The 26,811-nt window shown below is 43.8% G+C and overlaps 2 protein-coding genes across 10 annotated transcripts in view; one reads left to right on the top strand and one right to left on the bottom strand.

The window, feature by feature from the left end:
- PIK3CA (phosphatidylinositol-4,5-bisphosphate 3-kinase catalytic subunit alpha) overlaps positions 1 to 26,811 on the top strand; it is a 69,721-nt gene that overhangs the window by 1,878 nt on the left and 41,032 nt on the right. For 2 of the 4 annotated variants that reach the window (XR_011326232.1, XM_069792675.1), the window contains exon 1: positions 18,313 to 18,594. The exons of 1 other annotated variant lie outside the window; for it this stretch is intronic. The gene's annotated coding sequence lies outside the window, so the exon portion shown is untranslated. Of the gene's footprint in view, positions 1 to 18,311; positions 18,595 to 23,972; positions 24,253 to 26,811 lie in introns of those variants that run through there. One more of the 4 variants, XM_069792677.1, reaches the window with a different exon arrangement.
- Positions 1,952 to 16,713, bottom strand: ZMAT3 (zinc finger matrin-type 3). Of its 6 annotated transcripts, XM_069792682.1 has the most exons (8): positions 16,572 to 16,690; positions 16,126 to 16,217; positions 14,524 to 14,671; positions 12,362 to 12,687; positions 10,639 to 10,758; positions 8,681 to 8,847; positions 8,469 to 8,569; positions 1,952 to 7,444 (listed from the first exon to the last, which is right to left on the bottom strand). In XM_069792682.1, the coding sequence occupies exons 4-8, from the start codon at positions 12,629 to 12,631 to the stop codon at positions 7,233 to 7,235; spliced, it is 870 nt and encodes a 289-aa protein (XP_069648783.1). In that variant the 5' UTR covers positions 12,632 to 12,687; positions 14,524 to 14,671; positions 16,126 to 16,217; positions 16,572 to 16,690; the 3' UTR covers positions 1,952 to 7,232. The 6 variants fall into 6 exon arrangements, with proteins under 6 accessions (XP_069648783.1, XP_069648782.1, XP_069648781.1 ...); XM_069792681.1 differs by lacking the exon at positions 14,524 to 14,671; XM_069792680.1 differs by lacking the exons at positions 14,524 to 14,671; positions 16,126 to 16,217 and having other exon boundaries at positions 16,572 to 16,713.

The raw sequence follows: 26,811 nt of genomic DNA, 5'->3' as shown, positions 1-26,811 counted from the left end.
TCTGCTCTTGTTTCATGCAGGTAGAGAGGTGAAGTAAGCCCAGTGGAATAAGGCCAATTGAAAGCATGTCATTCACTGAAGGATTAGGCCAGTGAATTCTAGGTATTATCTGTTACAGCAGCTCATTACTATTCCAAATGCTTTAGGAGAAATAGAAGTAGGAATAAAGACAATTTATGTGAAGAGGACATAAATGAATACAGAAGAGCCTCCGGAACCTGCACTGTGCAAACATGCACCCTCTACAATCCTCCTAAAGGCTGTTGTTTTTTCCACCTCTCCACTAAGATTTAATGGCAGAAGCAATATTGAGAGATCTCGCTGCTAAGTTCCATTATTTTTAAACCATGTGCTAAAGCCCATTTCCTAAAGCATTGTGAAGCCATTATATAAACAATGAAAACCCAACAATTATTAATCAAATTGTATTTAAAATCCAGTCATTTTCATCAGCCTGTGAGCAGGGAGGCTGAATGGAGATGTGGCAGGGTCAGCAGCCTGGTATTTAAAGGCCTTGGGTTCAATCTTTCTTTTCAGCCATAGACTTTCTGGACAAATCACTTATTTTTTCCCAAACTTTACTTCCTCAGCTGTAAAATGTTGCAAGGCAATTAAGTGACAACCCGACACCAGGGTAACTGGAGAAGCAGAAGGAGTGCTATTTATGCTTCCAAATCATACAATTAGTCTTAGATTTTCATCTATTTTTTATACTATTTTATTTGCTGCCTAGTTTAACAAATGCCCGTGACTCTGAATTAGGTTGCCCAGGTATCTCTGTGTGTCGCTATGGTTTGACTGTACCAAATTGCTGTAGAATTAATACGGAATACAATTACCACATGCAAGTATTAAAAGGGCAGTGCTTTAACATCTAATAACGAGGACACGCTGCTCTGTAGAGGTTTGCTCCTCTCTGGTTCCTAGGATGGCTGAAAGTAATGCAGTCTGCATGGGCATAAGATAATGAAGGGCTGGGGTGAGATTTAACACTAAGCTGCACTTACAAGTTTTTATGGCTCTATTTACTATACATGAGAACACATATAGCCTCCTGCATTTCATTGTTAGCACAGAAGAAGTCACCTAAGCACCGAGGCAGCTCTCAGACCAACAAAATGGTAAATCAGGATAATTCTACTATGGTGTCACTATTCTCTGTAATGGTCCAATGCCTTGAATAACAGAGGACAGGGGAGTGCAGGGACACATCCCTGCTCACAGTTGCTTATACACTCAGAGCTGTGCCTCAACAACAGTCACACACCCTGAATGTCTTACGTGTGCCACCAGGATACTGCCCTTGAGGTCAACAGCTCACTGCACTAACAGCATGGCTGCAGCACCAAGGAAGCGCAACGTTTTTCTCTTACCTGAGTTGAACTAAGCAAAGCCCAGATTTTCTCTGCTTCAAGGCTCCAGTTCAGAATGTCCTTTCTGTTTGGAAAGTCATTTATGCTGCATAAGCACATGGTCTTCTGGAGCACTCAAGTAACGAAAGAGGGAAAGAGCACGCTGGCAAAAAATGTGCAAATGTAAGTATTAGGCTGAGCTTGTCCCCACCTTTTTGCAGTTACGAGTTGAAGTCAGTCCGTGGTTCAGCCTGGGGCTGTTGCAGAGCTTGTGATGTCTACTCAAGGGGAAAGCACAGCCCGAAACAGAGCCCTTCCCGGACCTTCTGGTTCCCATCCCATCAGAGGCTGAGCACTCCCAACCCCTCCTGAAGCAGAGACAGCTCAGAGGGAGAACTCGGCTGGCTTTCGATAATAGTTGAAAGTACACTGACCCCCCCCCCCTCCACAGTAACAAATTCTACACTGGACTATACTCCTTTATCAGTGTATTAAAACATATTACTCATGTAGTTGCACTCAATGCTAGGCTAAAATCAATTCAGTCATGCATAGTCCCGCCATATCACGAGCAGTAGCAGTACCAAACACTAAGGCTGTACAATGAGAAGAGCGAGATGATTTATTATATACTGAAGAAGAAAAAAAGAAAAAAAAAAAATCATTTTCATCAACTATTCCCTCCTGGGGGTCAGTACAATATAAAGAAAATAAGGACAAATGTACAAAACCAACCTGACAAGAAGGCTCTAGATGAAACATATTCAAAGCACTTGCAAATGATGTTGCTGGACAGATGCAGAAGGAAATTAAATCAAGTAAATTTTCCCCTGCAAAACACAGACTGAAAAACTGATTTTATTTTTAAAAATTCACAGTCCTGCCTTTACCTGCAGATACTTCAAATAAAAAGATACAATTTTAGTTGTGACACATTTTTTAAAGGAGAGATTCCCAGAACTACTGTTTGACCACATTTATTTGAAAGTGGATTTTATCTTCGCTTCCAACTTTATGCAGATGGCAAAGAAGCCAGCCCAGCTCAAAGCAATAGGAGCTTAGCCACAAACTTCAAAGAAACCACATCCATACTTCTCCATTTTCTGTTAATCCTTTGGCAACCATGGCATTTGTTTTTCCATAATCGGCAACAGATGTCCATCTCATCTAGAGCATCCTTGTATATATGGTTGTAAAATTTTAAAAAAACCCACGAAACAAAAACCACATATATGAGAAAACATCAGCAGTATGAAATTCCTGAAGGGTTTCAAGGCTTGCTCCTACTCAACTGAAGTCAATGTACTTCCAACTATTTTAGCTGGAGCAGGACCAAATCCTTACAGAACCAGATACACATTCCTCAAAAAGCAAAACCTTAAGAGCGTTGTAACCCAAACATGAAAGACAAACTTTAGCAATGTACCTTGCCTGGCCCTAGCCAACATAATATATTTAGCTAGGGTATTTCATTCACTCCTGATTTCGGCAAGATTCCCATTGGTTACAGTGAGAGCATTAAGTAATGTAGCAAAAGGACATCATGCATTAGTAAGCTAAAATATGAATCCGTGCTTACGGCGATAGCTTTCCCTTCTAATGCCCTATAATGGGCATCTAGAAAAGGAAAAAAGACAAGAAGCTTTACAGAAAAAAATCTGCATTTTGTTACATTGATGACCATCCTAAGCAACTCCACAGAAGTTTTCAGGGTTCCTTTTGATGTACATGAAGAAAGCAAAAAGTCAAAAATAGACCAATGTTAGGCAAGATAATAACACATTTACTCATTAGTGCAGAATGCAAAATAACAGCTAATGCTTAATACAAACAAAATAGTATCACTTTCATACTCCTCAGAAATACATGGATTCCACAGTTTACTTCCTTGCCTTAAAAGAAATGCTTAAATGTAGTATGAACTTCGTGTGTCTCTAAAAATATGATCCCGAGTTACCAAAGGAACCATTGGAGGGGGGGGAAAAAAAAAATTAGAAATGGACATTTAAGAGCAAGTTGCAAGGAAATTCCCATTTTGTTTGGCGTGAAAAGAAACAAAGAAGATCCACTGCTTGGATTTGGGGGGGTTTTTTGGTTTTGGAGTAGGTTTTGTTGTTTGGGGTTTTTTGTTGGTTTTTTTTGCATCAAGTGAAAGAAAACAATACATATGTGGGAGGGAAAACATTTTCACAAATATAATAAATACCTGTTCTGATCCAAAAGCAAAGTGCGATGTAGAGTGTTCTAGTTAAACAAAAACAACCTACAGAATAATGCCTTAAATATTAACAAATCAATTAGTGGTCAGCACAGTAAAATAAATATGAACACATTGATTTACATTTTGTTTCTAGCAGCAAAGGTCATTAACCTACTGGCCAATGCGACAGCTTCACAGAAGTCCTGTATCTTGGGTTTGGTGCTTTGTTTAACATGAGAAAGATTCATTGGGTCTGGAAAATGGCACTACAGCTGTACGGTATTCTCCTCAGCCCATCTATGTCGAACAGGGTTTGGCCAGGACCTGTTTTCAACACGTGTTTTGAACACTGATTTGGAGAACAGTTTTCACAAAAAAAAAAAAAAAAATTAAAAAAAAATCAGGATCCACCCAGTTTCTCATGCTGACAAGTGAGTTTGGATTGGCCTGAACCCTAATGATATTAGTGTGGTGCGGTGTTTTCTCTTTGCAGTCAACAATTTTCTATGTTGGAGGGAGAGTCGGAAGATCACAAACCATTAAGCAATGCTGAAGAGGGAGAGGAAAGCTTTGGTCACTTGTAGGGAAGGGCCACAACAGAGCACTGGGGCAAGGTGAGTCTCAGCTGCCTCTCCCAGCAAGAAATACCTTTCCTCCCATGCAGGAAACCTGTCCTACTCTTGTCGCTTGAGTCCCACTGTCTGCTTTATACCTGCTGTATAACCCACCACTTTGAAATTCTCAGGATGATGACATTCACTTCTTGTACTCCCTTGAACAAAACAAAGCAGATGCAGGCCTCTCTGTTCAGGGCAGACTCGAGCCATTCCTCAAAACCTGACTCAGCCCCATGCAGAGAGAAGCCTGCAGGAGCAGCCCCCTGCACCTCCCTCGCACACCCTCCCAAACGCACTGGCACACGGGTGCGCTGTGGTACATTTGCACCAGATGTTACCAGGAGGTAACACTGCATGGAGCAAACTGAGTTTTGACGCCTCTGGCAGTCACTGGAAATGCCAAACGAGGGGCAGACCGCTGGGCTGGGAGCGGGAGCAGCAACCAAAGCAAAGTGGTGAACAGTTGATTTTGGGGACACGTGAAAGCTGACAAAAATGCTTTCTTGGCACTAGCAATAAGCTAGAGAACACCAGTACCTACAGCTCTTCCAGCTCGTATTTCGCAAAGTGTTGTTCCTCTGCTACTAATTGCAGCCTGTGGGAAATGCCGTGTTTTAATTTACAGCAAGAGGGATGTTTAACCATAATGCAGGGATCACTCTGGTGAAGCACCTTGTGGCAAGGCTCATTCAACCCCCTCTGTCCCTGCACAGTGGTGTCAGACTAGAAAAACAAATGACAGAACACAAAGAGAAAACGAGAGCCCTTCTTTGACTGCAAAAGATGAGAGGAAAAGGCTGATGAGATTTGTGCGAGGGGAATGTTCTTCAAGGCTGCAGAGGTCGAGCAAGGGGCAGGAAAGCACAAAGAAACAGATGTACAGGCTGTCAAAACTGCTTATCTCATGCTTTGCAACCTGGGCACCTGTCCTCCTACCTTCTAACGTGCTCCAGTGCACAAACCCTATTTAATTGGACTTTGCACAAAGGAGGGGAAGGAACCCCATTCAAGAGGATGTCCGTTGCTCTGCCTGTACCTGCAGGGCAAGGATCAGCATAGAATGATGTAGGGGGTTACTTTCGACTACTATGCAAGAGCTCATCTTGCCCAGATTTAGGAAGGCTGTGTTAAGGTTCTATGGTGACCTGATGCTCAGGTAGCTAAAGAAAACAATACTCGATTTCTGCGGAGCAGCCAAGTGCAACAAACCCTTCTGAGGTGGACGACAAAGATGAATAAAAACTATCTGGATTTTTTGTTAGTTTACTCATTTTTCATTTTTTAAGGCAAGCAGAAAGTCCTTCTGGAATGCAAGAGGCAGGATCAGAATGGCAAAATAAGGGGGTGGGGGAGCTACCTTCAACATTACGCACTAGGTAAAATTTATCCCTGGTAAAATGCTACTGAAACCAACAGAGCTGCATTTAATTCAATGTACTACCTAACAAGGAGTGGGAGACAAGCCATGATGCTTCCATTACCCCCTCTCTGCACCTGCCACTGAAGTCAATGAAGCCATACCAGAGTACAGCTGTAGCAGCACAGTGGTGAATCAGGTCCAATGGAGGTTACTTACATGCTGCACTTGCCACTGGAGCCAATGTTTTAGAAACACAATGAACTGGATTCCAATCACAGCTCCTCACATCTACCCAAATGAGCAGAAAAATAAATGTCAGCCCTACTTCTGCTCTTTATCCCCTTTCTACTTTTGCTAAGGAAAATCAAAACAGACACACACCCTTTGGGTTTGTCTACACTTACAAAGTTGCTTAACAAGTTTCATGAATACTTCTGCATGGCCAAAAAGCTGTGGCTTTTGAGCTGTGGCTCAAACAATCATCACCCCTGACATTCACATCCTACCTAACTTTGGATTTTTGATGGTCCCTAAAACAGTGAAGTTCACATCAAGGAATGGAATTAAAACCCATCCTGAGATGGGAAAAGAAAGAGGGGAAAAAATTCATCCAATATTGGTAGCTCTAGTCCAAAGGAGCATTTCAGCTCTCCTCTGTAATACCCACTGGGCTTTGTCCAGGGAATGGCATGGAAGCAGGACACACCGATATCTGCTCCCCAAGGTCCAGGCAGCCCGGCTCTCCCAGAGCAATCGAGCTGCAGGTCAGAGACCAACACTTGCTCTCTTCTACATCAGCATGCAAAGAAATTACAGCTGACAGCTCCTTCCGACCTATTCTCAACCCTACTCAGTCTAAGGCAGAATCAGAGCAGAGCACACCTCATCTGAGCAGGTTTGCTTTCCTATTCACTTCATTAAGTCACTGAGATCCCCACAGACTCTCTTCAGAGAGATGAGCTACACCAATGGTGCATTAATGTGGCCAGCCAACAACACCGAGAATCTTTCTGCACTGTTAACTGGTAGAAGAGAGTATTTCCAAATGGGGTGAATCAGCTGATATCCAATGTCAGATGTTCAGAATGAAATCTGCATCGCAGAGGAAGCTGTAAGAGGCAAGACCCTCCAAGGAGAAGAGGTATGCACAGCCCTTCTACAAGGATGTGGAAAGAACCTACTCTGGGCTGTAATGGGAGCCACAAGCAGAAATTTGTGGACAAGTACACCACCTAATTCACACATTCACAGGGCCCATTCCTGCCCCTCTTTTACAAGCTGCCCAGAGATTCAGTCTGCTGTAGGGAGGCATTCTGGAGCACTGCTCTGTGGTGTGCAAAGAAGGGGGTGGGCTTTGCACATGGTCCACCTGTGTGGTAGAACCACAGAAGTTCCCAGCACTTCTTGGGCTTTGCATGTTCATGCAGAAGGCTAGGGAGAAGACAAAGTCCTCCCCGCCATTCAATACAATGAAGAGCCTTAGATAATTAGCAAACAAACATCAAAAACACTTCATGTCCTGCACAGCGTCATCCTGCCAACTATGATAGAAAATAAATCTAACCATACCATTAAGTTTGCAGGTGTTACATGTATAGCTCGAGAGCATACTCCTATCAAATGGAGCACAAAGCAGGGCATGTGGCAAACAGCAGGCGAGAGACAAGCTGCTCTATTTGCAAACTACTACCAAGGGTGGCGCATCATTGTACATAGCCTAGGTTCTCCATCTCATTCCTATACCGCTGTTCGGACACCTTGCTTTTATGCTGTTTGCTTTCTAAGTGCTGTCTGAACTCCATCTCCTCGCTGGCCCCGGCGTTGCACATGGAGCAGTAGAACTGGCCACTGGGAGTGACACACATGGCCAGATCCCGAGGAATCCTCTGACGTGAGCGGGGATTGAAGTAGGGACCTGAGGAGTCAACAGAAAAGCCTGTTTTATCTATAAGAAAGAAAAGCTTGCGGCAGCTCAGTGACAACTTCTAAGTCCAACGAATGATTAAAAAGCAGCCAAAGATTAGCTTCTTTAACTGATTAGAGTCTGAACCTTATTTTCCCATATGACTTCTCTGCTGAGATCCACCTTTATAGAGGTGTAGGACACAGGGGAGAGTACTTGCTGATATTTTCTAAAGCAGTAGAGTGGGCTTAGTGCCCCAGTCTTATTAAGAATCAACAGGGCTTTGAAAATTAGGAGTCTAATCATTGATGTGATGAATCAATTCTTTCTTTTCTTTTTTTTAACCTTCCAATTCCAGAATTAGAACAGTCTTTTGATTAAATAAACTGCCTCAATTTAAAATCATCACAAAGTGATATTTAATAGAACTTTAAAAGATTTATCTTTTCCACATGACAGTGGTTAGAATGACACAATTAAATCAAGCTTCACCAGGACTCAGGGTTTCAGCTAATATGTGCTCACAACACAACTTAAAATGAAAAAGAGAAACAGATGCTGGGCTGGACACTGTAAAACACACTTTAAATCATAGTAAAGAGGCAAAGTTAGTATCTAACACCTGAGGAAGGACTCTACTCTAGGAACAGATGGTCTTAGAGGGAGGCTAACATGCTCTCTCATTCCGGTCATGGGAGTGCAAGTACAGGTTGATGTGCTACAGTAGGAGTTAAAGCACCTGGCCACTTGCCAAGAAAATAAAGCAGGAAAATTGTCACCACTTAGAGCAACCTTATAGACAGGCAGATGGTAAATTAAGTTACAAACTGAGAAACTGAACTAACAAGCAGGCCGACAAAACAAAGCAACTTTAGCAACTGGGAAAAAACATGCAGACATGAAGGATCAGGAGAGCTAGGACCAGCTCCTTTCACAACCTGTCTCTGCTAAAGCAGACCTCAGAAACAGAAGAAAAACAAATCTTTTATTGCTCATTATTATTCCAACCATAGAACAGATGCAAGCTCCCGGTTACCTGTGTTGTTTTGAACTGTATACATATTTCTTCTGTTCTGCATCATCTTATATTCATTCCCTTCTTTCCTCGCCCTTCGTTTGCCTAGTTCTGATGCATCCCTGAAGATTAAACAAATACGAACAGCTGCAATTCAGAGTTTTCTGAGAAGAAGACTGCCAGAGACACTGCCACATGCTTTCAGCCTGAGCGTGAAGTTGAACAATACCTACGAGAATGAGTTATTCTGTGCTTCTGCAAGACGCAGCCGTTTGGCATGATTTTTCCCTTGGTAGTGAGCCTGTGCCACAGCCGGAGAACTAAACGAGGCATCACAAAGCTTGCAGTAATCATTCTCTGTGGCCAAGATCACTCGGCCACCTGGTTTACTGGATCCCATCTAGCAGCAAAGGGAGAGACAGCATGTGAAACACAAGAAGGTTAAATCGTTGAAATATTGAATCACAGGGACTGAGACCAGTATAATCTTCATCAGGCAGCAAGAAAGCTGGAATTATAGCATAGGGATTAGGACACTCTCAAGTGCTCCCCAAAGTGTTCTTACAAGAACTTCACTTTCCCTGCCTCAGCCTCCAGGAGAATCAGCAAATTCCTCGAGATCTAGGCAAATCCCTGGCCTCAGACTGAGAGGAAAGCAATCTGAACAAAGACCCTGTACCTCTCCAATAGCTACAGAGGCTTGTTTACTTCACAGCAGTGATTTAACTCCTCTAGTCCTGACTGCTGGGAGCTGATGAACAGTGACTTTCACACTGAGGAAGGCCCACTGAAAGGTAAAGGTGCTCCTCTCTCCTATTTACAGCGTACCTAATCTCTCCACAGTACCCTGTCTCTACCCAGCTTTCTGACCACAGTAAGAGATAAAAAAACAACAGGAGAGCTGCCAAACTTCTGATCCTTACCCTTCAGGTAGGAAGGCACCCGGATCAAGACTTCAAAGGAAGAACCCAGCCTCACATGCGTAGCTCCTGCCCTATGAAGGATACCTTGCTTGTCTAGCCAGACCACACACCGATCGGGGCAGCAACCATGTCTCCTCAGTGTGTATTATCCAGAGGAAAGTGCTTTGTAAACAGTGCAGCAGCAGTGATTCATACAGCCATGTCACTGCGGCACTTGCCAAGCTGAGTTTCTTTCACATCTCCTTTGATACTGTTTAAGCTTATAGACACAGGCAGACACAATCCTGGCTCCGATGTTACAACATGAATCCTCACATGGCCCCAGAGTGGTCTCTTTATTGCCACAGGCCATTTCCTCCATTAACAAAAACGCATCAGATACCCTAGCAGGTACAGCACCCATGTCCCACTACCTCGGCCTGGACCCCATGGCCCCTCGATTCAGTTCTGTGAGCTGCCAAGTTGTTTTACAGAGGCCCGAGTCTCCCTCAGGCAGCTCCGACAGCAAGTGTAACAGTCTGCCGCTTCATGGCAAATGCTCTTTGCTTTTCTACAAACAGAGGCTTATGCTTTGGGAAATGACAGGCACAGCTTCGATCCCTGCAGCCCAGCTGCAGTTCCCTGCACAGTCACATGCAAAAGCCAGGTTAGCTGTTAAGTCCCATGACAATCAGTTGTGATGAATTCTAGAAGAAGAAAGCAAAAATCATCTCTTTTGCCTCTAATGTGTCCGAGACAGAATTAATCTGGATCACTGAGGCAACGATCTATTCACCCTACACACAGGAATGAGCACTTCAAAAGGAGCAACAAAAGAGGAATTAGCTAACAGCTCTGGGCAATGGGTGTAGGAGCACCTAAGCACTTTTTCCACGTAGGCTTCCCTCACACAATAGAGGGATGATTGTGCAGATCGGATGCCACACCCTCATGTCCAAATCCAGCTCCAACAATGCTGTTTTATACCTGCCCTTAAACAACCATAATCAGCGGCACATTGGACATCCCTAGGAATCAAAGTATTTGCCGTGCAGAAATAGAACATTTCAAGTCCAATATTCTGCTGCAAGGGCAGATCAATATCTGCATCTTCAAAGGAAAGCAAATAGCCCACAACAGGCCATTTCCACCATCCTGTGCCATCACAAGGAAAATTCTTTCCCAACTCCTGCAGTAATCCTCAAAGCGTGAGATCTAGTTATCCTTACGGGGGTGGGGTTTAGGTGACAAGTAAGCAGCATGATGTTAGTCACCTTCCCATGCCTTACCTGAGCTGGAAGGGAGACAACCTGAGGTGGGGCAGGCTCAACTGAATTACTCATTCTGGCAGGTGCCGGACAGCTATTGGCAGCATAGTAATTTCGGAGTTTCTTACTGTGGTTTTTACCCTGGAAAGAGAACCCAAATTAATCGCTGTACTATTAATAGTATCTTACACTGAAAGAAAAAGGGTCCAGAGACCAAAACGAGAAAGTGGTCATGAAGATGGCACCTCGGGTAAAGGAGCCGTCACTCAGAAAATAACAGCTCTGGACTTGAGAGAAGCTGGCATCCCCCTACTTTCTCTAAAGCGCTCATCACCTAGCAGGATTGGGCCTCATTTTTGACTGATTTTCTCAAATCAGCAAGTTTACAATTAGTTCCTCAATCTGTTTCCATTTCATTTAAAACTACTATTTTGTATTTTAAACACGAAACGTTAACTGCTTTGCATAGCTTTTTGATAAGCCTGAACACACACACACACACTTCTTTTCACAAGGTTGCAAGCATGAGTTAAAACATGAGATCGAACCTAAAAAACCCTGCTTCATATTTTATTTTCTCTTGGAAAAAGATATACTATAGTTCTTTCTGGTGTTTTGAAAGCCCAATAGAGCTACATGAGAGTATGCATATGCATTGTGGATATATAGTAAGACATATGCATAAATGCAAGTTATGTACTATAAGTGCGCTTCTGTCCCCTCATGGCAGAAATACTGCAGAAATCTGACGTTGAAGTGTAACACTAATTCAACCTACCCCTTCACTGGCATGATACCTCTTTTTCAGGGCCAACAGCAAATCTGGGTCTGGTGTCCTGAGGATACGGACAACCACCCTTTTGGATTTGCTGGTGCCGAAAGTTACTATCTCCACATCTTACACAAATATAGCACTAGTAAGAGAGGGTACTAGTAAAACAGGGTAACATAAGACTATGACATATTGATCTCTCAGCAAAGACTCAGATGCAAATAGTCCCCAAACTATTTCACGCAAGTCAACCAGACCAGCTTGAACAAAATTAATTTGGTCTGAGCTGGCTTAGCTGATGCTGTCCAAAACAGATGAGAAAGTTTGTGTAAATTGCCCCACCAGCAGATCAGTTGTATGTATAACCTCAGGAAGGAGGCAGTGATGAGCACATGGCAGCAGCTCCCTTTCCTAACTGCACTGGTGGATCCAGCAGAAACCATCTGTCCAGGCCTTACAAAATCACATCTGTGCAATCAGAAGTTCTATTTTATTGGATGAGTGTACAGGTGGGAAACAGATCGCATAAAATAAAGGTAAATTATGAGCATCTGCCTTTTCACCCATGCCATCTTTGTACTACTTCTCTGTCCCTGCGGACAAAGTCTTCACAACATGCTCCAGTGATGACACCTTAAATAAAAGCACTGCAGCATGTCTGGACAAACAGCAAATTCAAGCAGGGTGAAGATATGCCTACAGAGCAGTTCTAGCCATAGCTTCCCATCCATTAGATGGTGTAGAGGTAGCTTCGGATGAGCTAACTCAAATGCTGCTGTTGGTGTGCAGCCACCTCAACAAAGCACTCAAAACCCCCTTGAGAAGCTAAGTTAGTCCTCATGCATTAGTCCACACTTAGCTCTGTGCTACCACAGCAATGCTGCTGGCAGTGCATGTGCTGGCACAGGTATGGTCTACACAAGCTGCAAATGCAGCAGCCCTGAAAGCCGTGCCTCCTGCTACTCTCCTCACCTGGTAATGAGCCTGGGCTTGTTGTGCTGAGTTCAGAGTGACATTGCAAAGCTTACAGCACAGAGGCTTACATAGTTCTTCCAGCATAGGGTCCTGCTCCACCACCTTTGCAAGCTCTTCTTCTTGTGTGTGATGAAAGGAAGGCCCCAGTCCGAGAGATTTTGGTGGGGAGAGTGGTGAGCTGGCTCTTGGCCTTGTAGCCACTGACATAGGAAGAGATGAAGGGTTCTCAGGATGAGGAAGAAGACCTGCTTGCTGTAGAAGAATCATTGGCCAGGAAGACTGTGAGCATGCTACTTCTGAAGGATGAGGAGTCTTCTTCAGATCTAGACCAGAGAGACATAAAAGCTGAAATAAGCAGCGCTAACAGGAACACCAACAATTCAGGGCACAACTTCTGTAACTTCATTGCCTCTACTTTATGCCTTTTCACAATGCCAAGCAGGATGAAGTCAGTTTATAACACTTTACCCCACAGGAATGGCAGCAGGCCAGAGAGCCGGGGCCAGATTAAAAGATACGTGCATAAGAAGTGGATTAAAGTCCGAAATGCAGTTGTTAGTATCCCATGGCACCCTCCTGGACAGGCAAAGATTCCTAACCACTCATAGTACCTGACCCACAGCACACACGCCCCACAGCTCCATGACCGCTAGAAGATGCGACACACAACGTGCACAGCACATACAGCTGTGTTAATGGGAATGGGAGGGATACAACCATTAGTCCCGTTCTCTTTTGACAACCTAAGAACAAGCTCATACTCCAAGACCTAAACAATATTACAATGTATTACTGCTGCTGATGACGTAAAAAGAACCCAAATATTTCAAAACAGTTGGTTTTTTTTTATATATACATAGGTAGATACAAAATACATACACACACACAAATACATCCCTCAAATATTCACCAAGACCTTCCTGGGTAAAGATACTCTACAGTTAACTTCTCTCAAATAAGTCAAAAAAACCCAAAGAGTGAGAACCACCGTGAGCACACCTTGTTGTACATAGTCAGCTCCCAAGGGTTCTCTTCCATGGTCTTGTTGAATGACCTTGAGCTATTTTTCATGTTTCCTTTACTAACCACAACTGATGCAACATTCAGAGCTGTATCTTCTTCTTCTGCAAAATGGAGAGCTTATCCCATATTAACCTTTATTCAATTTTTTCTCAGTTAATTCAAGTATTTAGAACTAACCCTAGATTTCCAACAAGGCGTTCTGAGAGGCTTATTTAATTAAAGTTTATAAATCACATCTAAAGCCCGGGATGAACATTCCTAGAATAATGCAGAGCAGTGATATTATGAATCAAGGCACAGCCACTTTTGTTAATTTCTTATTAGCTTCTTATCATAACAAATCCTGTTCACTGCTACACTGGGATGGAGAGAAGCATTATCTTGGTCTTTGCAGATCACTTCCAGCTAAGGCTGCATTGGTAGCAACCATGTTTATGCTATGGGCTTTGCTAGTTTGTTTAAGCAAATAGTGAGCCACATCTACATTTTAAAATAACACTTCTGGAAAATTAGGGAAAGGTAAATTAAATGCCACGTAGGAACTTTGTTCCTAAGTCACTTTTGAAAACAGAATTCGACTTCAAAGGCATTTTGGAACCTGGAGAAGCAGATAGCATTTATCTGGGATAACTTCTGGGATTTTCTGTCTGCTAAAATTAGCAGGAGATAAATACCTTGCTACATTCAAGCTCCGGAAAATCCCAGCTGATGCCTGCATTTTTAGGTACTGTATTACCTTTGAAAGTCTGGCCCCAGAGAGGTCTATGTTCTATCAGGAAAAATAAAAAACAATTTTAAAATAAAGAAAAAAAGAAAATCACTGGGACTAAAGTGCTCAAGTGACACAAGCATTTCTGCAATGTTTACCTCTAAAACTAGACTTTCAAATAATACAACTCTGGAGGCAGTTCAGTTATTACTAGGAACTAAAGGTAAGGGAAAAAAGCAAAGGAAAAAAAAAAGAGCAGCATGCATTGCCTTGAGGACAAGCTTTTAAGGCAATAATAGAGCCACCAGGAGCTTTCATGTTTTTAAATAGCCCTCCACCACCAAGGCTCTGTCAAATTCCAGGAGAACTATACCTAACACAATGCCACCATAAAAACAAAATCAAAACCGGTATCATGAAAACTAACTGAAACAAGGTAAAACAGAATCCACCACAAAGAAGGAAGAGGAAACACAGGAATGGTGTGGTACAAGTCATCCATCAGCAGTGTAAATTCTGTAGTGTTACCTAACTTCTCTCCAACTTTCAGCATACGTGTTCCTGGTTAAACAGAACTATGGAAAAAGATTTTGCTACCTTTAGTTCCCTCAAGTAGTAGTCTGTAGACAGTCTAATTAATTTCAGTGGGGCTACGGATGGAACAAGTTCATATTCATGACGGTTAAATGTATCATAACGCAGGCCTATCAAGGCAGTTTAGATCAACTATGCAAGCAGGTAAGCATGCCATCCAATTACAGAGTTTTATTACACCAGCATAACGGGCCTCCTACCTTAAAATGGGAGTAAATTATAGCTAAATACTTCATAGAGCAATATAAAGAGATCTACAGTAAATGGCAACCGGGACCTATCTGCTTAATTTTGCATGAGTGTTTGTTGCATCGAGTCTTCCATACGCAACTGTCAGGGATGGGATTTGTTGTATACAAGATAGGACACAGTGCTTACAGGTTCTGCATCCACAGGGCAAAAGGTATAACCTAATACTCTTAGAAAATCTTTAATTGTAATGTCATTTACTGTTTCCTAAAGTAAACAGTAGTCTGAAGATAAAATTAAGGCTGCATCGGCAATTTTAAAATCAGAACTTCTTGACCTGGCATACGCAACCCTGATCTTCTTCTGATGGTGAACTCTTATCACTGAAATTCCTCAAATTACGTTGATTTCTTTCCTACAGGTATTATTTAAAAGGGAAAAAAAAACCCCAATCACTCAAATTCAGCTTATTTATATGTCCCCTTAATCTTCCACTGCGGGTCGCTACAGATACCCTGTCCACGAGAAGGTAACAGGACATCTTTGACAACTCCCTTCCCTTCACATGCGAAGTTGCAAAATCTTTACACTACAAACCAGCAAAGGAGCGAGGAACCTCCATCACGGAGGAGACCCAATCCCAATGCCCTGCGTACCTCAGCCTGGTAGCACACAGGCACTGCTGGTGGCACAGATAACCAGGGAGCAACCTCCCCAGCTGTCAACAGTGCAGTTCTGGGAAAGAAACCGGTATGGCCTCAACTCTGAGCACCATTTGGTGGAGTAGGCATATATACGATGCGACCTTCCTCGGCCGTAAGTGTAAACCACAATGAGACATCTGCATGCCATGTGTTCCCACCAGCATTATTTTTTAAATGCAGTTGAGGCAACTAGTAACAGTGACAGAAAGCTCTACAGACAATGAACAAGTTGTGGGCTTTTTTGTTTTGTTTTTTTTTCCAAGACAGAAAGTGTTTCTTCTCAAGTCCACTTGCATCTCAAAACACTGACATCGCTTAACCTAACTTTGCCAGCAAGTTTACCTTTGGCCATAGATTAGGCCGACAGAACTTCAGCCTGAAAGTCAGGGTCATTTCACGACGCTGCAGGGGTCGAAGACAGCGCACCAAAACAAACACACACCACACACAATTCTACCTTAAGATGCAGGGCCTGCTAACCCTCTGCTGAGGAGGATACGTATTTAGTAACCCAGAAACAGATGTCGCTTATCATCTCTTACATCAACGGGCTATCAGAAACCACGGTGTAAATCCTGACATCCTAGCTGACATTTCTGCAAAGTTGCGTGCCTTGCAGTCTTGGTGATGGAGTCTAAGAGGGGAAAAAAAAAAAAAAATAAAAAAAGCCCCGGTATCTACTCCCTCGGAATAACTGCAACCTGAGCAAGAATCCGAGGCACCGACACACTTTCCGGCGAGGCAGAAACGAAACCAGCATAACGGAGAGGCAGACACAGACATCCGCACCACCGAACTACCTGAAGCACCCCCGAACCCGGCAGAAACGTTGCGAGCCCCCCCCAACCCCTGTCATACCGCACCGGCAACCGAAGCCGGCCCCCAACCCCGCTAAAAAACCCCGGTCCCCCCACCCACGGGCGGCCAGGGCCGCGTCCCCACCACATACACCTCCCCCCCCACTCCAGCACCCCTCCGCGGCACCTACCGCGGCGGCCCCGGCCCCCCCCTCGCCGCTTTCCCCCCGCCCAACTTCAGCCGGTCCCCGAGGCCGCAGGAGGGCCGGGGCCGGCGGGCACGGCCGGGAACAGCTGCCGGAAGTGACCTCAGCGCGGCGGGGCGGAGCCTGCGGCGGGGCGGGGCCGGCGGGCGGGAGGGGGGGGGAGGCCGGATCCCGGTACCGGCTCCCCAGCGCTACCGGGTGGGTTTATTCCTCCGGGGAGAGCCTGGAAGATTGCTGCCCAGCTTAATCGCACTTGCGGCGGGGGGGGGTGTTTTGGCTTCCGTGGGGCCCCCTCCCACCGCCGGCAGCTCCCGTTTCTTTTCCGCCGGTCCTTCGGATCCGGCTGCTGTGGAAACGAGAACCTCGCAGGAAGGCGCCGTGGTGGAAACTGGCTTTTTTGGCAATACGGGCTCAGGGGCGGTGGGAAAGTCGCTGCAAACGGTGTTCAGCCGCTCGCTCAAATCCCCGGGTCGCGGTTTGGCACAAGATCGTTTAATCCCTTTGTTTTTGTTTTTTTTTCCTCTGGTACCTTCTGCTTCGGACAGCAGAAATGGCCATTAACCTGGGTTTGCACATATAAACATCTTCAGCTTATTCACACTGTTCGTACCCAAAGCGAGCTCATCCGCCCCTCGAGCTGCAGAGGACAGCAGGGCAGGCCTCGCCCTTACGCTTGGGCCACCCTGTTTCAAAGCATACACCATTTTTGTTCGTTTTTCTCCCATTTCGTTGGAACAGGGAAGTGCCGAGAAGTTGCTACAAGCTAAAACCGTCACTGAGAGTTTATGGTAGCCGTCAGCCAACCCACCTGGGGGTCCCATCAGTTAGCCCCGCTCGTTGTTACTGGTTCTTAAAAAATAAATCCCCATTTCTCAGATGCGTCACTCCAGGTCGGAATCACGAACCGCAGCGACGCGCAGCCAGGTCTGGGGAGAGCAACTGCCGCTGCTGCACATTCGCTGGGGGGAACGTTTTTGCCGCGACCTGCGAGGCCGGCGCTCCGGACGATGGCCGGAGTCACCTCGACCCGGCCCCGGCTGCGAGTCGGGTCCCGTGGCGGACCCCGACTCGAGGAAGAGAATTCGCCCTGGCCGCGTTCGACGCCCGGCTCCGACGCTCGCTCACGCGCGTCTCTCCGGGGCAGAGGATAAATATCCCTGGAATAAACGGCGATTAACCAAGATGCCCGAGCGATTAATGACCCGTGTTGTCCCAGCCGCCTCCCTCCCTCCCTCCCGTCACGGCCTCAGCCCGAGACCCTCCCTCGCTCCTCGTGTCCCGCCGGCCCAGCGCTCTCCCGCCAGACCCCGCGACGCCGGGCAGCGGGCCCCGAAAGCGTTCTCCCTCGTAGGCCGCTCCCTCTCGACCCAACGCCAGAACCGCGCGCGGTGACCCGAGCCCAGCGGGTTTTTAAGGAAAAGTTTTAATCGGGTGGGGGACAGGGACTCGGCCAAACCCGGGTTTTTCTCTGCCGGGGTGAGGTTTTTTTTGACAACGAAGGTTGCGCCGTGCGGTGCCACCGGAGCGGCGGCTCTGAGGGAGCGGGGGCGGGGCGTCCTCCTTCCCGCACCCCCTCCCCTTGGCGCACGGCGCGCGACCCCGGCCCTTCCTCGTGCGGCGCAGGCGCGCTGCCCGCCGCCGCCTTCCCCTCCTCTTCCCACCCCCACTCTCTCCCCCCCTCCCTCCCCCGCGCGGTTCCACTTCCGGCGGGCGGTACCATCCCCATCCGGGGTCAGGGCCCCGCTCCCTTCCTGTTATTGCCCGTGCGGGAGGCGGCTCTGTGGGAGCGGCGCGGCGACTGTCCGGCCCCGCTTCCGCGCAGCGCCCGGAGCGAAGCGGAGCGGGGGCTGGGACAGTTACCCGCCTGAAGGGTGCGGTGGTGGCGGCGGCTGTGAGGTGACTCAAGGAGTTGCGAGTGGCTGCGGGACGCTGCCCGGCCCAGCCCTGCCCTGCCCTGCCCGTCGGGGCGGCGGCGGCTGCGGGCCGGCGGGGAGGCCGCGCCTGTGAGGTGAGTGAGGCGGGGGTCGCTGCTGGGGGTCGCCTGGGTCTCCCCCCCCGGGCACGGCGGCGTTCCCTGGGATGTCCGGCGGTGGTCGGGGGCTTGCCGGCACTCTGGCCGGGCGGTGGCGGAGGGGAGCGCCGCTTTCTGTAGGCTGTGGGGCGTCTTGCTCGTCTTCGGCGGGCGGAGGGGGAGGCACGACCCTCGGCGGGTCGGAGCGCGGCTGCGTCCTCCTGCGGCGGGGCTTCCCTCGGCCGGGAAAGCTCCAAGGCGTTGCTCCGACAAATCGCGATTTGTGGGGCTCCCCTTCTACGGACGTGACCTGGGAGAGGAAAAAAAAAAACCGTAGCGGCTTGTCGCTTTCGGGTGCGGCTCCCCCCACCTCCGAAATACAGCTGTTTTCTGTAAATGTGTTTCAGCGGTTGTCGTGATGGAGCGTATGCGGGCTCACGGTTGGGTTAGTTAATGATACTGGGAGCAGAGCCTCTTCCGAGTGGGTGTGTGTATGAATTGGCGGCATGCAATCTCCTGTTTCCAGCTGCAGTCCACTTACGGTAGCAGTGTCACATGTGTGCTACCTGTAGCAACTTAGTATTTTATACTCTCTAGAGATCGGGTTTTATTGATGTTAAATAAGAAACTGCTGTTTCTTACCGGTACTTGTGTGTTTCCTAGTAGACAATGTTAACACAACTTTGACCAAACTAATAAAAACTGCAGGTTTGTTTTTCTTTGGGGCTTGTGTTGCTGTTTTCAGCACTCCTGAAGTTACTAAAATGTCAGACCTATTATTTCTGTTGCTGTTACTAGTATGTCCCTGTAAATTTTTTCTTCTCTGTAACTCTTTTCTTGTGGACTTTAAAAACGTGATTGAATAGAGGTTATTTTATAAACAATGCATGTTCAGAACAAGCACAAGGAAGGTATATGTTTAAAGGTAGTCGGTATGGACTACAAAGCTTTGCTTGAGTTAATTCTGCAGTTACGAGCATTCTGCAGCAAAGTTGTAAAGGAGCGGTAACTGGATTCTGAATTTGGATTTTGTTGTACTTAATGGAAGAAATCTGGACTCTGTTCTGTTAGTTACTTGCATCCTCACATCCCTGTTTTGAGCTATAGCAGGTTTTCAAATTCATCACGTTGGATAAAGTTAGAAACTTTCCCATCATGATCTGAACCGTTCTTTAATTTCTCCCACCTCACAATTAATTTACAGAGATGTTCTCATACTTGTTGCTTCCATGCTGCAATTCTGTAATGCAGTGTAATAAAGACCCCCTCTTGTTGTGTGTAAACATCATTAGTTCCTAGGAATGTTCCAGTACTCAGGACGATGGGATTTAATGGTTTTGTCTACTGTGGGGAACTGACTGGATAAGCTGTTCTGAAATAAAGCACCCTGTGAAATTGAAGTTTCACAATAAGTAACTTTATTCTCAAACAATAACATTGGCAAACTTTTCCAGAGTGGTTAGTTATTTGGAAGCATATTTTAGCCAACGACATCACGTAGACAAACCACGCATCAACCAAGCTCATAGTGTTTACAGAGGAATTTATGAAACCACACCATTCCTTATGTGATCAATTAAAATATTCTGCTTTTTTGTTAAGACAATAAATACAGCAAATTCAGAGCTGCAGTTGAAATTTGACTGGAGCAGATGCCCTGCATTTCATAGATGTTAAGCTGATGCCTTTCTTAGTAACCTGGAGACAGTGTTTCGTGTTTTTTCAAAGCACACTAAGCCCAGCCTACAAATCCATGCTAAGGTGTTTTAGTTGTTTGGCTGCTTCAAATTGTCGTTCTGTGTTAATGGCAAATTTTTTTTTACTACTTGTTGCAATTTACTTGCGTGAATAATGGCACAGGGTGGGTTGGTTTTTTTTCTGGAGTATTACTTGGGAAAGGTGGTGTAGCTGAGCTGTTTACAAAGCAATTGTGCTTTATTGGAAGTCATAAAGTAGTTCAGTACTTAATTAACTGTTTCTCTGACAATCGGGCTCTTCCTGCTTTCTGGAAGCAAATGGGGGATCTGTCTTCCTGGATAACTCACTTTTAAAAAGTTTCTGGAAGCTTTAGAATAGGAATTTCTACAACAAGCAAGGGTTTCTCGCGCTTTACCATCATGCTATCTCACAAGACCGAGTATGTCATAAGAGGCTTCCAGTTATTGGAAGATGATCGCACCTTTAAAAGGTGTTATCACTGTTGCGGTTTAACCCCAGCCAGCAAATGCTTACTTGGGAAGACAATGCCATTGCTACGAATGTCCACCCCTTCCTCCTCCTTCCCCCAGTTTTATATGCTGAGCATGACGTCATATGATGTCTGGAATATCCCTTTGGTCAGTTGGGGTCAGCTGTCCCAGCTGTGTCCCCTCCCAACTTCTTGTGCACCCCCAGCCTGCTTGCTGGTGGGGTGGGGTGAGAAGCAGAAAAGGCATTGGCTCTGTGTAAGCACTGCTCAGCAGTAACAAAAACATCTCTATTATCAACACTTGTTTCTAGCACAAATCCAAAACATAGACCTGTACTGGCTACTATGAAGAAATTAACTTGATCCCAGCCAAAACCAACACAATTGCATAGAGAATGGACTGCCTGATCACGGTTGTTCCTTGGATTCAAATGTGTAGTGTGCGTTTTCAATGGCTTGGCCACCTGTAATACAATTTTGAACAACCTTGATGTTTATTGTAGTTTTAACTCGAAAAGAAATTAAAGTTACCTATAAACGGCTAGACAACAAGCCTAAGGCTGACACTTAGTCTGCAAGAACTGCCGTCTTAAAAAATTTTGTACATAAAAAGTCAATTCATTATGTAGCCTTCTAGGCTTTTGGTGCAGGTTCTCTGGGTACCAGGAATACTTGGATATCTGAACACCTTGCAAATATCAGTTGCTTCCAAATAGAAGATTGTTGCTATTGCTTTTCTTGCCTATTTTGGGGGAAAGGAAATTGGGATGATGATACATTAATTCCAAATCATGCAAAAACACTAGCATCTCGTAGATGGGTAGCATATGTAGGTTTGCTTTGCCTAGTTGAGTACATTAGTGAAGGTTAACAAAGGTTGTAGTTAAAAGTACATTTGAAAAATGTTGTATTTGGGTGAGGGGAAGCTAAGACTATTTTTTAAACTTTGATACTAATGAGGAAACTGATTTTTATAACTGGAGTGGGAATAATACTGCAAAATTAGTCTTTCCAGTTTAGTCTTAAAATACCATTATAAAACTTAAGTTTCATCTTGCTACTTACTGAAAAGTGGGTGAGATCTAGTAAATCTCCCATTGAGGAAAAACGGGCCATATGTGCATTTTTTGTGTCCATGATTGAGTTGGAGGGAGACCATTAGGGAAAGAATAAGAGTTTGCACTTTGGCAAACTGAAGAAACAGCCTTGTGCCTTGTAGCGTAAGCTAAGGTAGGGTTTGTTGGGGGTTTTGCAGCTTTTCGTGCATTGCATTGCATTCCATGCTTGTGGGAGCTTTGTCTCATCCTTTTAAAAAGCCAGACATCCAGCTGCTCCAAGTGATGATGCCTGTCTGAAATTGTAGCTATGGCTAGAAGAGGCCACAAAAATATTTATGCTAAAACTGGATGGGAATTTTCTTTTGCTTTTTAAGTTGAATGTGTCATGGCAAAGCGTTCTGTTGCAAGTCTCTCTTTGTAGTATCCTAATCCAAATGTGAGCAGTGGAGAGAGAAAATAGATTTCTCTTGATACTTCTTTGGACACCAAACATATGTGAATTGTTTTGAGTACAGGGTTGGTCCAGATAATCTCCAGAGGTTCCTTCCAGCCAAATTCATTCTATAAATCTACTTCTGAATGGTTAATGGAGTGTTAAATGAACCAGAAATAATACTCTGAAGTATAACTGTTTGTTTTTTCCTGCAGCACTGCTATAGTATTAACTTTAAAAAAACCCCAACCCAACCAAACAAAAAAAACCCAACACAAAACCAAGCCCAACTGGAGGGTAGAGGGAATTAAACTGCTTTAAAAAAAAAAAGGCATTTTCATAAATTCTATAAGTTAACTTGTGGTCAAATGGAAATACAGCAGACTGAGTACAGTTTATGTAATTCTGGATCTTGTCTTCTCAGTCAAAGCAGTACTTAATGGTTTTGCAGCCAGTGTGTTGTTTTATTTTATATAGCATGCATTTACACTTCAATTCTAAAAAAAGTATTTTTCTAGTTAATTGTGGATGCAGATTTTGTGAAAGGCAGTCTAAGAAGCCTGTGTATTTGAAACAAATGTGAGGGACAGTGGACATCATCGCTTGCTCTGTATTAAGAGCATTCTTTTTTTAAAGCCAGTAAAGCAGGGAATAAAAGCACTTTGGTGAATTATGCCTGCTAAGTACACTTGCTGGGAATGCTTATAGTCGTTTTTTGAAAAACTGTGCTCAAATACCTGAACTCTAGAAATGTAAAAATAAAATTCAAAGAAACCGGCTTACCTTTGTGAAATTGAAGGGGAGAGAATGGTGGAGTACCGTGGAAGCCTTCACCTCTCTGGCATGTTGCTAACTTGCAGCAATAGAAGTAAATGACTACTTCAGTCTAGTTTAATAAGAACAGTTGGGTCAAACTTAGAACTTGAGGTTCAGCGATCTCTTGTTTCATGCCCCATTGCTTTTTGCCAGTGGGAGGTTAGATATACCTCAAAGACATTGTTTGGGTTTTTGTTTTTTTGTCTATCCATTAACACATTTCCTTAGATTAATTTATATTAATGGATTTTTACGTAGGAAAACTTTGGCGGTTTTGCTTACAGCTTCCGATTAAAGAAATGCTTGCAAATGTAGCTTTTGAGGATTGTGAACCACAAAGCATGTTTGTCAAATTCAGGAGACTTACTGAATTGACTAAGACTTACTGTAAAGTTTCCTGAAATTTTGAGACAGCTGAGTCACATTATTGGCTGTACATTATGACTCTCTTCTAAGGCAAAGAAATGTAGAGAAACATCCCTTGGGTGTTTTCTCTCAAAGTCCAAACAGAAAAGAAAGAAAACTGGAAGGTTGCCTCCTAGATTGTACAACATGTCAAAAAACTTATCTGTCGTTGAGACTTAACTGTTTTTGTTACTTCCATACTAATTAGTCAGTCTTTTGCCAATACTTAATGTGGCAGTTAATGGTGATGAATGACTCTTGCCTAATTCCTTCCAAGTCTGTGCCTGATTTTTAACTCTTGCTGTTAACTTGGGTCACGGTCCTTCCAGAAGCATGGATTTTTCTGCTGAGATTGCATTTATTGTGTTGGAAAAGTGTCTTGAACTATCAGCTGTTTAGCTGTGGATCCCTGCAGAGGACACTAAATCTGTGAGCAAAAAATTACTCCTTGTTGCAACCTTATTCCTTCTTTTAGCTATTAGCAGTCAACAAAGAAACAAGTTTTTGAACATCCTCAAAATGCAAGAAACCTTGAATGTTACTGAAAAGAAAATATTCAAGATTCAGCATTTCATCTGAGACTAATCAACCATAAGTAGAAATACCTGCCTGTTCTGTGATTTGAATATATGGAACAAAATTTTCTGTGCCTTGGGACTTTGACATCTGACTTGCTGGAAAAGCGAGGAGATGGATCTCTGCAAAGATGTAGGCAAACCAAACACTGAACACTTGAAAATACAAGCACAAAAGAGGTAAGAATAACCAGAGAGTGAAGACTGGTTTACCAAGCAAGCAGAGTAGACATGAATTGTTTCTTTTTAAAACTCAACAAATGTGCTTTGTGTGATGAGATATGTTATTATCCAATTTCGGTGCCTGTGCCATTAAGTTACTTTTTGTTAAGGCTGGAAAACACTAACTTGACTCTTGACTACAGGCATAGTTTAAAAGATTAAAGTTAATAGTGCTAACATGAGGAGAAGTTTCTAGATAGAGCTGGTTCCCTTTGGGAAAAGGGAAGTAAAACTTCCATGCCAAGTACTCTAAAATATGCTTCTTGTGGTCATTAAACTGTTTAGATTATAAAACATACCAGTTATTCTTCATTTTTTGTATTTATGTTCCCAGCTCTTAACAGAATAATCCGCAAATGTTGTGGCTGGGTTATAAAAGAGGAAGTGATACTAATAAAACTGAAAATTGCTCTTCTGCTTGCTGAAAAGTTTATGTGGATGTTGAACAACCAGTTCCACTTACCAGTTTATCAAGGCAGTCTCCACTGGTGATTAATATATTGTATTTTATCTTCTTGCAATTTCCTGCTGTCGCCTCTGAAATCTCCTTCAGTTTTGACGTTAAGTACTGCAGAAGAGCACTTGTACCAAGAAAACCTCTAGTGTCGAAGTGAAAGAGCTAATTTTTAAGCAACATCCAGACATCTTGAATAGTCTTGATTGTGGTGTATAATTGAGGATGTGTCCAAATAGGGTTCCTGTGAGTGCCTCTTTTAGTCTAGCAAGTTTGTTACAAAGATTGATTTATAATAAATTATGTTTGTGTTTTGGTGTGAAGTAGTAAGTAATATGTGAAATTGAAATGCTGTCATTGTAGGTAATAAACTTAACCAGTTACGTGAAACTTTTGATAAGTGGTCGCTAGCTAAAAGAAAACGCTTAAAACGGATTTTAACATTTGAATTGAGAAGGTAAAGTTTAACTGTTTTTTCTCATGTTTAACTGCTTGCCAAGGTTGTGGTTAGTAAAATTCTAATAACTTGTCTTCATCTTCAACTTGCTCTGAAACAGAGGGTAAAGCACTAATGTTGTTATTACTGTTTAGCAGCACTCTCTTGATCTTAGATAACTCCAACTTGGAATGTTTTGAGGTGTGGGGGAAGATGGCATAACTACCACCAAGAGATAAAGGATGAAAATGAAAGCCAACAAGAAACAAAATGGCACAGTTGATACATGAAGAAAAGGATAGCAAAACCTATTCCTGACTGTGGAAACTTCTTAAATGTGTTGTGAAAGTACTTTGCAATCCAGCTCTTCAACTCTTCCTTCATCACCTGTTTTCCAAACCTTTCATTGTACATCAGCAGATAGGATAGTATCACAAGCAGCTTCAAGGTGATATGAGAAGTGTAACTATTATTACAGCTTCTAATCTCTTGCTGCCCTCGTATGTGGGCAGGTTATTTATTTAAACAACAAAAAAAGATGATTTGCAATATAGTAACCCTTCCCTAATTGGTTTTTTTATGGGTTGAAATTAAATCCAAAACACTTAAGCCTTTGTGGTCTTCTGTTCTATCCCAGGGTTAAACTTTACCAGGCTGAAAACTGCTTTCAGTCTTTTTGAATATACACACCTACAAAAACATAAATGGCATGTTTCCAAAGAACCATGTATTAAAAATACTTCCTTGTTTCTGCAGATGTGTAAAGTTCTCTTAATAGCAGTGGCTGACTACTGCCAGTGTCTTTTTGGCTTTTTTAAAATGAAGGTCTGTCTTTTTAACGTGTCCTTTTACAGAGCTCTGATCGTAGTAGCAGGCAGCATGTGCCTTTGTCTCAAAGGGTTCAATCTGGATATGAAAGTGACGTTCCAAGTTGGGAGGTTGAGAAATCTTTAAACTATTGAGGAGATGTTGCTGGAATTCACTGTTTAAATACCTATGAGCTTATGTCACTTTCTTCTGTGTAAAGTTCATGTTAATTGCAAATATTATGTGTTTAGACAAATATTAGCCATTTCTTTCAGATGTAGTAGACACAAATTGCTGGTACCCTGACCTCGTAAGAGAAACAATTTGGGTAACAGCTTGAAGTATAGGGAAAAGAGATGCACTAACAACAAATTTAATGTGTCAGTAGCCCTCTACTTGAAATCATGTTTTCGTGTTTGCACAACATAGGGTTTGCAAAGCAGATGCTTCTAACAGATATGTACAGAAATGTTTATCATTTGATTAAACATGCTGAAGAACCATTTGTCACAGTTTACCGTGGCTGTTTTTATACTTCAGGCTGAAGCATGCAGGACCTAATGACATACACAGTCACAATGAATCATGTTCGTTTGCACTTCTTGGAACACAAATGCAAATATGTTAGTGTCTCAAGAGTCATGATTGTTGCTTTGGCATTCAACCTGTAAATGCAGAGAAAAGTCCTATCCAACCAGAGTCAACAGCTAGAACAAGAAGAAACCTATACTCCTTAAGGTTTTGGAGAAACTTCAGTTTCTTTGTAACTTCTATAAAGCAGTCAAATATGCTTACAAAATCAGTAATTCAGTCAACAGTA

The sequence above is a fragment of the Haliaeetus albicilla genome, chromosome 9 (genome assembly GCF_947461875.1).
Source record: "Haliaeetus albicilla chromosome 9, bHalAlb1.1, whole genome shotgun sequence".
Taxonomy (NCBI): domain Eukaryota; kingdom Metazoa; phylum Chordata; class Aves; order Accipitriformes; family Accipitridae; genus Haliaeetus; species Haliaeetus albicilla.
Note: the sequence above shows the minus strand (reverse complement) of the source record. Positions and strands in the feature narration are given on the sequence as shown.